Source organism: Molossus molossus, unplaced genomic scaffold (genome assembly GCF_014108415.1).
Source record: "Molossus molossus isolate mMolMol1 unplaced genomic scaffold, mMolMol1.p scaffold_m16_p_4, whole genome shotgun sequence".
Classification (NCBI taxonomy): domain Eukaryota; kingdom Metazoa; phylum Chordata; class Mammalia; order Chiroptera; family Molossidae; genus Molossus; species Molossus molossus.
In genome coordinates this window covers 38900399-38911796 of record NW_023425377.1, presented here as the reverse complement: position 1 = coordinate 38911796, position 11398 = coordinate 38900399, and the positions used below count along the sequence as shown (strand labels likewise).

General features: G+C 48.4%; 1 protein-coding gene across 1 annotated transcript; it reads right to left on the bottom strand.

Annotated features, from left to right (window-relative positions):
- Positions 1–3765: 3765 nt before the first annotated feature.
- Positions 3766–4497, bottom strand: NEUROG1 (neurogenin 1). Its single transcript, XM_036241684.1, has one exon. The coding sequence runs from the start codon at positions 4495–4497 to the stop codon at positions 3766–3768; it is 732 nt and encodes a 243-aa protein (XP_036097577.1).
- Positions 4498–11398: the final 6901 nt, after the last annotated feature.

Sequence of the window (11398 nt, the reverse complement as noted above, 5' to 3'; positions counted from 1 at the left end):
CTTTGTCACCACAGTGCCTGGAATGGTGCTCAGCACACAGCAGGGCTTGATAAAGATCATTGAAGACTCTTTGTGCCTCCTGGACTTGTAGGTCTATTTCCTTTACCAGGTTAGGGAAGTTTTCTGTCATTATTTTTTTGAATAAGTTTTCAGTTTCTCGCTCTCTCTCTTCTTCTGGCACCACCATGATGTGAATGTTGGCATGCTTGAAGTTGTCCTAGAGGCTCGTTATACTATCATTTTTGGGGGGGGGGGGGGGGGTTCTTTTTTTCTTTTTGCTGTTCTGATTGGGGGTTTTTTGCTTCCTTATATTCCAAATTGCTGATTTGATTCTTAGCTTTATCTACTCTACTGTTGATTCCCTGTAAATTATTCTTTATTTCAGTTAGTATATCCTTCATTTCTGACTGGTTCTTTTTTATGCTGTTGAGGTGAAGGGATTAAGAACTACAAATTGGTTATTACAGAATAGTTATAGGGATGTAAAGTACAGCTTAGGGAATATAGTCAATAATATTCTAATAACTAGGCATGTTGCTGGATGGGTGTGGGTTTTATTGGGGTGATTACTTATTAAGTTATGTAAAGTCTTATCACTGGGGTATACACCTGAAACTAATATAATGATATATATCAACTGTAATTGAAAATAAAAATGATAAAAAATAAAAATAATTAAAAATTAAATAAATGGAAAAAAAGATCATTAGAAACTGAGTGAATGCTTCATTTTGCTATCCTGTCCCAGTCTTCCCTGTCCTGGTATCTCAAAGGTTTGGAAGCATTGTGTAAAATAGACATGTTACACCAGGACAGAAGCAAATAGAGAGATCAGGGTAGAGAATGAATAAATCTTCCTAAGTGCCTGATAATTCCTCAGTGTTGATTCTGTTGAGGAAGTGAAACATGGCTGTCAGCAGGAAGTTCTGTACTCTATAATTGATTACTCCAATAACCCCCAGCCTGCCTTCACAGACGCCAGTGGATGAACAAGAGTTTGCTGCAGAAAGAAAGAGGCCCCTGAGCTGAGGATAAGCATCTTTAATCACCTTTCTTTTTTTCTTCTACTTGGGAGCTCCAAGAGCTGTACATACATACTTGCTTCCTTGGAAGAACAGTATTAACTGGCAGGGGTAGAATGCCCCCAGCAATCCATATTATTAAAGATGTTTCTTTAGATGGAAGGTGCTCTGCACCTTGAGTTATTAGTGTATTTTGGCAACAACTTTTGGAATAAGGTTTGCTCATCTTTAGTCCCAGGGGTGGTAAGGTTTTTTGTTTCATGGATGGGTATGTGCAGTTGAATGAGACAAAGTTCCTACTGCAGCCATGAGCTCCAGGGGTATTCACAGTGTTTGTTTGCTGCTGGTTTTCCCAAGGATTTTGGGCAATGATAAACATAGGGGACATTTTCTTCATCTGGCCCAAACATGTGCATCTACACCATGGCTGAGCAGAGTCTCTATGGGCATCTGTCCTTCTCGCAGACCCGACCTAAGCCCCTTAGAAAGCTGGAGATAGTTACTTCCTAGCATCCTATGCACGGGAGGGCACAAAATCTGATGTGGACCATTTGTGTCTTTTGCAATAGGAAAATGCAAAGCTAGTAGAGTGAATTAATTCTGAGACAGACAATAGAGCGGGGCCCTAGACAGGGTCATTGAAGAGACACAACTTTCCCTTGGAGCTTTTAGCAGAAGCAACTATGTTCTGAGCCCTCATAACTTCTGAAGCTTTTTTTGGACGACTCTTTATCTCTGCTCTGAGGGCAGTTAGAGAAGGTATCCAACTTTCCAGAACTTTCCAAAAAGGAGCATTTTAATCTGAAAGATGACTCCTTGTCAGTGCCTGGGCTTAGTGATGTCTGCTGGGGGGCCCAGCATATGAATCTGTAAATCTAACTCATCAGGACATGTGTGTGAGGAGGGAAAACACTTCCACAAGGGAAAATGCTATTAGTGGCCTTACTTCTGGTACTCTGCTTCTATTCACCTCCAAAATGGATATGATTTCTCTAACACTATAGAATACTATTTTCCTAAACTCATTTCTACCTCCTCCCATTAAATAATTATATTCATGAAAAGGGGCAACCCGGGGGGGGGTTGGTCTTAATGTGGGGTAACTTGTGAGTTGGGGGAACAGGCAGCAACACCATTTTTGGAACTATGTCTTGCGAGTATCCACATTTTGAAATTTTAAACAAAAGTCACTACAGGCCAGTGCTGTTTAGCTAATTGTCAAACAACAGAGAAACACACTGCAGCCAGAAAATCCCCACTGAGTATGGGTGACTGATTTCTCTGGCAGCAAATGAAAGCTTTGGCTGTTGCCCCCTAGGATTGGCTGAGCAAGCCAGGACTGAGCCCACTACATGTTGTCACCCCCCCCCCCCCACTGTGGGCACAGCATGTGTGTGTGGGTGGGAGGGGAGGTGCAGGCACCCTAACTCACAATTTTAGGCAGCTGCACACCTTACCCAGGGACACCACACCAGTGTAATTCATCCCACACCTCACAGCCAGGGTGATCCCAGCCTCAATAGACAATGATTTGGAGGCATTGTTTACAAGTCAATTTCCCCCTCTAAATAGGCTGTTATAAGAGTGGACCCTTCTGCTTGCCCAGGCTGGGCCCACCTGTCACTGGGACTTCCTAGCCAGTGGTCACACTGTATTGATCTTTTTAATCCCCCTCTCTTTGAAACACAGAGCCAGCTGATGTGGAGTTCCTCAAAAGAAAGGCTCTCCCACTGCCCCTACCTCTACAGGTAGCTGCGTGTCCAGGGCTAATTCCTCACTAAAAATTCTTAATTGGCTTTGGGGAGCCTTAAAGATCTCCCTTGTGTTTACAAAGTGAAAGGAAATGATGGATCACAAACTCCCTAGTCTGTCTTTATCTGACTCTTGGTGGAAATCAGGTGTATTTTATTTTTTAATTGTTTTTGAAACAGGACTGGAGGGTTTGAAAGTGGGTGGGGATAGTGTTTCACTTTAGTGGTTGAACGGCCAGAGGAAGGAAAGAAAAGCCCCAGAGAGACACCAACATTAGGCAAGAAACTTGGTGACTTAGTTTTTATTTACATGAAACATCTGCAATACAAAAATGTAAACTTTGATAGCTCATTATAATAGAATAAACTCTTTATGTACAAAAATACATTTTCATATGAATGAAGTATCTTGAATAAATTAAAGTACTCTCCAGCCCAGTGCCTGAATAGCTACGCAAGAGTCTCGGGTTCTTCCTAGACCAAGCCTGCAGTGGTGGGGGTCGGGATCCATAATGCATGAAGCCCACTCCTTGTCTCTCCTTTTTAAGCCTTTTCATTGTATTGTCAGCCGGCTCAAACCGAATTTTCATGCTCGTTTTTCTTCATTAGAGTTCTACAAATTGTAAAATTGACTTTTCACCTCGTCTTCAGGGGCTGATCTGTCCTTTTTCTAAATCACACTGAAGTGGTGGCTGGGGTCAGCTCTGAGCCAGCCACAAAGGAGGTTTTGTGAAGTTCAGAAAGTGCAAAAGGAAAGGCTGTCTAGGGGCAGGCAGGAGGGGGCCCAGGGCTGAGGGCTGGAGAAACAGACCAAGGGGGCAGCCATGGCGAGGGTGCAGCGACCTAACAAGTGGCTCAGGTATCTCACATCCCTTTAAAGCTCCTGCTTCCTCCCTCTGCCTGGACTGGGGGTCCCAAGGCTGCAGCTGGGGCTCCATCTACTACTGCTTGTTGCCTGGGGGGTCGGGGAGGTAAAGGTGTCCAAAAAGGCCCTAGTGGTAAGGGATGAAACAGGGCGTCGTTGTATGGATTAAGTCTTTGGGCAGGCCTGGGAAGGAGAAAAGAGGGTCTCCGAGACCGAAGGAGAAGTCTTCGGAGGTGGCAGGGCTGCTGGGGTCAGAGAGTGGAGAGGAGGCTGCGGCGCATGGGGAGGCGGTAGCACCAGAGCCCCAGGACTCTGCATCGCTGGCCGGGCTTGGGGGCCCAGGCAGGCAGGGGGCGCACTGCGGCGGCAAAAGGCGCTCCCGGGCACCGCCCCCGGGCAGCCCCTGGTCTGCCAGGCGCAGGGTCTCGGCCAGAGCCCAGATGTAGTTGTAGGCGAAGCGCAGTGTCTCGATCTTGGTGAGTTTGGTGTCGTCGGGGAAGGAGGGCAGCACGCTGCGCAGCGCGTCTAGCGCCGCGTTCAAGTTGTGCATGCGGTTGCGCTCTCGGTCGTTGGCCTTGACACGCCGGCTCCTGCGAAGTGAGTGTAGCAGCGCCTCGGAGCGCACCCGTGCGCGGCCCCTGCGCCGCCGCCGCTCCTGCTCGTCGTCCTGTGCCCGCGCAGTGTTGGACGCCCCGGGAATCCCGGGTGTGCCCCTGCGGGCGGGCACAGGCGGCCCCGAGGAAGAAGTTGACGGTTGGAGCCTGGCACAGCCCTCCTCGTCGGTGAGGAAACCGGATAGGTCGCTGCTGCTGCTGGCGCAGTCGAGGTCTGAGAGGCAGGTCTCCAGAGGGGCTGGCATCTCTGCGTCGGGCAGGACCAACGGAAAGGTAGAGCGCTTAGAGGGCAGGAGCCCAGGCTGAGGGCAGGACCGCCGAGGCGCACTTACTTTCCGAACGACCCCGGCTTATTCTGCGCCCGTTGCGGGCACGAAGGCCTGGAAGGGCGCAGGGCGCACTGGAAACTTGGCCTCCCCTCCTCTCCTCGCCTGCAGGGGCCACGCTCCAGTCGGTCTCCCGAGTGATCTCGCCGGCAATCAGATCAGCTCGTGTGAGTACTGAGTGTGGCACACGACCGGCCTCAGGACCCTTTAAGTACCCAGCACAACAATAGACGCCCCCCTCCCTGGCCACCTCCGCCCCCGAGGCAGCCCTGGTGAATGGAGCGAGGCGGCAGGTCAGCCCCGTGCGGCGCCTGGGTATTTGCATAATTTATGCTCGCGGGGGGCCGCCCCAGCCCCTCCCCCCTCCCGGAGCGTGCCCGTAATTACCGCGGGCCAATCCTCGGCGTCTCGGCCCTGGAGCTGTCGCCCTGCTAAATCGGCCCCAGCGTCTCCAGGCAGTGAAAATGGAGGCGGGGGCGGCTGGCGATTAGCGGCCGCAGGCACACTCCTCTGGGGGCGGGCCGGGCGCCCCTTGCTGGGATGGGATGGGGAGGCGGGGCGCGGGAAAGTGTGAGCTGCAGCGAGTAGCGGAAACCTGGAGCCAGCTGGGATCCTGGCTTCGCTTCCTCTTTCAGGCGTTGGGACTTTGGCAAGTGATCTGACTTCACTTTCCCCGTCTGTAAAATGGTACTCAAAATCTACCTTGTTGAGGTTTATGTGAGATGTTCGTGGGACACTTGACAGGGTGCTTTTGTAAAGGACCACCAGATGAACGGTTTCGAGATGCAGGGCCCTCGAAACCCGGGAAAACCCTATCCAAATAGTGGAATGGCTCTGCTCACCTTCACCTGGGGCCGGGGAGGCTGGGAAAACTGTTCGGAAAGTATGTAAAGGAAAGGATGGTTTCCCAAGTTGGTGAAACCTTGGCTGATCTCCCCAACACCTCCTCCAACACTGTCGGAATCCCATTCCCCTGGGGAGCCCTTGAAGCCTCCTCTTCACCTCGACCTCCAGTTTGTCCTGCAGTCTCTTTGCTTACATCCTCTGAGGCCCCATCCAGTGGAACCCAGCTAGGGGACAGGACTTTCCTGGCACAGGGGGGAGGGTAGCAAGCCCCCAACCCCCATTTCTCCCCTTAGTGAAGTAAAGGCTCCTATTCTGGCAGGTTTTCATTCTGCATGTCAGGAGTTACTTTGGTCACCAATGCTCACTCTTGAGCGGTAGAGTCCCAGGCACCCCCAACTTTGTACTTTTGGGAAAACAGTCACTATTAACAGTACCAGATTATGGGGGTCGGGTCGAAAACAAAATAAACAACTTTTAGCAAAGTTTTACCCCTCTCCCTATGATATCTGGGTGGTGGCCTCAGTCCTTTATCTGGTCTGCTGTCATCAGAGCAGACTCTGCCTAGGACACTGTCCCCTTTCTGGAGAGGTGCTCTCTGGAGGCAGAGCCCACCTTGGTTGGCTGACTGGTACTTGTCTTCTGGCTCAGTGGACTCTACTCAGTCCTCCCTTCTGCTGCTGCACTCCACATGTACTCCCACCAGGTAGGGAGAAGGCCGGACATGGTCATATATGAGGGCTTTGGGTGTTTTAGAAGTCATAAAAAGTAGCTTTAGTCAGCTTAAGCAAGAAAGGAAAATTATTGATTGCTACTGGACATCTCAAGGAACCAAGGGCTGCTGGCATGTGTGTGAGCCCGCAACAGCCCAGGTGTCCTCAATCTGCTTTTTTGCCTCTGTTTCTCTCCCTGCTTCAGCTTCCCATGGCCTCAGTGCACTTCCACCAACTTGGATTTGATGACATCTCTGGACCTCTGTATTATTTCCCTGAGACTGTTGTAATAAGTTACCACAGACTAGGGGCCTTAAAACAACAGAAATTTAACTCTCACAGTTCAGGAGGCCAGAATTCTGAAATCAAATTGTCAGCAGGTTTGGGTCTTTCTGGAAGTTCTGAGGGAGAATCCATTCTGTGCCCCTCCTAGCTGCCAATGGCTCCTGGCAGTGCTTAGCATTCCTTGGCTTGTAACTGCACACTTCAATCTCTGCCTCTTTCTCCTTTGTGTTTCTGTCTCTTATAAGGACACTTGTGATTGGATTTAGGGCCCACCCCAATCCAGAATGATTTCATCTTGAATTCCTTACCTTAATTCCAGCTACAAAGACCCTTATTCCAAATAAGTTCACATTCTGAGGTTCTAGGTAGATATATCTTTTGGGGAGCCACTATTCAACATACTACAGCCTCTTTTCCAAATTCCTGGAGGAAAGAATCTGTTTGGTTGGGGAAACAGGTTCATCAGAGTGACCATTGTCATTTCTTGACTGCCTTGCACCTGAAGAGCCTTCCTATTGAGGAATTTGAATGTGTGAGCACCTCTTTCCTCATTTATGGCAATTAGGGTATGGGCATATGACAGTCACATGCCCCACTTGGAACTTAGGCAGTTCAGAGTACATTTGTTTTGTGGCAGCAACTGGTTAGGGTTAGGCAGTGACCAGTGGTAGAAGACGTGTCCAGGAGCCATTGGGTGTCTTGACCTAGCTCTTCCCTGTGCCTGCCTTCAGCTGTAGTTCTACACACACATACACTCCCCGCCCCCCGCCACATCTGTTTTCCAAATTTGGTTCTCCAGCCTTCCCATTGATTGCACAAGAAACCTCATAGTAGGTCTTTTCACAGTAGGGCTTTTTTGCTTGAGTTGGCCATGATTGATATCTGTGGTTTGCTAAATAAAAACCAAATTAAATGCTCAGGTTGCCAAAGCATAGAGACTCAGACAACCCATATACCATATTGTTGTCTATTCTGGACCAAGTACTTTTGCTAGACCCTGAAGTAACAGGGTGAAAACTTGGCTGATGGCGGCCAGGAGCTCTGAGTCTAGTAAGACTAGGCTTCAATACCAACAGAACCCTCAGAGATTTTCATCCATCTACTATACCCCATACATGGGAAACTGAGGTGGAAGATGGGGAGGTCTTTTCTCCAGGTTACCCCAGGGATCATTGGTAGTCAAACTAGGGCCAGACTCAGGAGTCCTTTCAGCCGTCATTCCATGTTTTTTTCTCACAATTAATCAATACATATACAGTGAGTGCCTGCTGCATGCTGCCCTGAGCCAGGTGTCTTGGAGAGTCAGACATACTGTAGTCTTGGGGTAGGAGAGACATGGCTACAGAAAGGTGACCTGCTACTGGCTGAGAGAAGTGCCGGGGGTCCACTAAGAGAACAAATCTAAGGAACACTGTGCACCCCCCCCCCCCCGAAAGGGAAGGGGTGGTCAGAAGAGGCTTCCTGGCAGAGAGGGCCTTGAGAAGGCCTTGAAGGATGGATGGGATGTGAATAGACAGTCTAGGTAGGAGGGAGGAGTGGGGATGACTGTGGCAATGATCTGTTGGCCAGTCTGGATGGTCCTTCTGTTGTGACCTAGTGAGAAAAGGGTAGAGGGAAGTGTGATGGACATTGAATGGCTGTGTTGGCCTTCCTTCTTCCTTTCTTTCTCATCTTCCTGCTGCTCTTTCTGAGTAGGACTGTCACAGTTGTTCCAGTGGTTTACTGCACAAGGGAATCCAGGGCAAGTGGCGGCTAAAATCCAGCTTCTCCACCACCCGCCAAGCCATGCACTCTGATGTGGGACTGCTCTGCCCAGAGAATTGTGCTTTTCACATGTACACAAAGGCAACCTAGGAGCTAGCAGTGACTGTGTTCTCTCCTGCTGTTTCTTCCTCTGCCTCTGCCTTAGTGACCTGACCAGGTAGCATCTTAGCCTTGCCCTGCCTGCTCCTGGCTCTTGGGCATTGTATGTGGCAGCTCCTCCCTGAACATTAGTGCCTGTTGCTGGTGCTTTTCATAGGTGCATCTGAGCCTTGGGGTCCCTGCTTACAAGGGACTCAATAAGGATGAAGCTGAACCCTGGGAGAACGAGAATGAGAATGAGATGGTAGCTTAGGCTCAGACCTGCTCTCTATGAGGTTCAGAGTTTTCTCCTCAATAGAAAAAGGCTGGACCCTTCTAGGAGGTTATGTATCCTTGCTGGGGAGGATGAACGTTTCTCCCACTCTCCAGATCCCTTGATGCCTAGTCAGAGCACATCTGTGGAAGCTCTCATTCCCAGAGCACAATAGGATGCAATATGGGCATGTAATAAATCCAACACAGCAGGCGCCGAGGTGGTGAGGGCTGCACCAGGTGTTCTGGCTGCCTGATGTGTGAAACATCCAGCTGCCGATCTGCTAGGTGGGACAGATATCTCAAGGGACTGGATTAAACCCAAGTTTCTCACACAGTGGTCACCTGAAGTGGTAGTGATGATGGAAGGAGGGGGGCCTCCACCTCGATGCTCAGAATTAGAATCTCTGGAAATCTGGACCACATGCTGTGGCCACTATTTGCTGTTACCTAGAGTCTCTGTTTACCCCTCATATTGGAATAAGTATCTAGCTTTACCATTCACCCTCTAATCCTGTGCTTGCCCAAGCCCTTGAGGCAGATGGGGCATATTTCAGTGACAGCTCAGAGGTGCTACACAAGATGCCAAGGCTGGGACTCATCCTGTGGCTTTCCCTGCCTGTTTGACAGCTGGGGGAGTTAGGTGAAGGGAGGATTCTTGAAAGGCATGCAAGGGCCAGAAGGTTCAGAACTGTTCTGGGCAGCTCTGGAGATCCGACTCAGGACCACTGTGGAACTAGCAGTGTGCTCTCAGTTTGTTATTGAGGGGACCTTTCTGATGTTAATACACTGGTTAAGGAACCAGCTTTCTGGAGAGATGGGAAGGAGAAGCTCTCAGGGTTGAGCAAGGCATCTGATTGATGCTTTCAGGGTCTTTTGGGATTTTTGGTATATATTTTTTTTTAATGAAGAAAGGCTAAAAGAGAAGAAGATAGTGGCAAATTATAAATGTTTACATGTAATAAATTAATGTGATCAACATGAAAATACAAAGTAGTCTGTGCTGTTCACAAAAAAATTTCAGGATTTTAAAATGAACATTGAATTATGCCTGTAGGCATGGGGATCCAGGGACGGATCCAGATTTAAATTTGTGTTTGCACAATGTCTTCCTCCAGCCCTGTCAATGTCTCAGTACCCAAGTGTATGACTTAATTTGGAGTTAGTACCCACAGCCGTTGAGCTCTTTTATGGACATAAGGCTGAGTCAAATGGCCTCCTTGACTCTCCCTTTCATTTATTAGAAATACTGTAAGTGACTCTGAAGTAGGTAGAGCAAACTATCTTTTAGAGATGCTATAATGGGAATGAGGCTGAGAGGTTAGTGTCCTATAATTACAAATGCTGGGATGATAGTCTGAATGTATTGTGGTGGTAGGGAGGACACCATTACATTTTATACTTCCTCCCCAAATAGTTTTAGCTGAGATTTATCATTCTCCATCTACTTCAGTTAGTTAGATAGGATACTTATTTCAAGAGTGCATGGCACCTACATGTAGATCTGAATTTCATGGAGTTATAGCAGAGTTCTTTTTTTAAAAAAAATGTTTTTATTAATTTTTTTTAGAGAGGGAGGGAGAGATAGAAACATCAATGTGATAAACATCTATCATCTGCCTCCTGCATGCCCCCTACTGGGGATCGAGCTCAGAAACCTGGCATGTGCCTTAACTGGGAACCTAACCGGGTCCTCTCAGTCCATGGGAGGATGCTCAATCCACTGAGCCACACCGACCTGACACAAACTTCTTTTTTTAAAAAAAAAAATTTTTTTTCTTTTATCCTCACCCGAGGACATTTTTGCGTTTATCTTCAGATAGAGCAAGAGGGAGAGAGGAAGAGAGAGAAACATCGATGTGAGAGAGACACATCAAGTGGTTGCCATCCACACAACCCCAACCGGGGTGGGGACAAGTTGCAACCGACGTACATGCCCTTAGTGGGAACCAAACCCGGGCCTCTCTGGTCCGTGGACCAACACTCTAACTGCTGAGCCAAACTGGCCAGGGCATTTTTTATTTTACAGCATACATGAGCTCTCAGATGCAGTTTATGATCGGAGAGGTGGATGGTGCAGGCACCTTACTCAGTCACTGATCCATTCAGGTATTGGGCACAGGGAAATTCACTGCACTGTTTATAAGGCCATCAGGCAATACTGATGTTCACAGGGACAGCCTTGATGGAAATGTTTACACAAAGTAAAGCTGTGGAGAGGGTCATTCTTTCTAAGCTGTGGAGAGGGTCATTCTTTCTAAACTTTCATCATCATTTTCTTTCTGTAGCTACCTGGAGGGGGAGGGAAGGCATTGGTTTCATGGGTGGCATTTTGGAAAAAAAATATAATCTTTTAAGAAAAAAGGAAGAAAAAGGTGTAATTACTCAAGAGAAAGGGATGAAGGATGATGTGGGACCTAGGGCGCGCAGTTCCATTTAGTTCACAAATATGAGTTTCTATCTAAGAGAAGCAGGGTAGGTTGGGGGGAATGGAAAGGAGAAACAATTCCCTATTTTCTTTACTGATGACCCATGACAGTTGTGTAAGGGGTGGGGTAAAAGGGAAGGGGGTATGAGGCAGGAGGGGGGAACAGAGGGGTCTTTCAGTGACAGAGCAAGGAAAATGGCAAATTATCCATGGTTTCCAGAAATCCATGGAGGCCTCCTTGGCCCCTGCCCTGCTAAATACAGTGCCGGCTGTATGCATTTCCCACCTCAGCGATGTCTGCTTGAATATTTGGCGGCATTGTGTACTGATGTATTTGGTTGTGTATAGTCTGCCTACGTGTGGGATGATTCTTGGCCTCCAGGGGAAGTCCTAGTGTAAATCCACTTTATTCTAGTGCTGTATAAGAAATATCTTC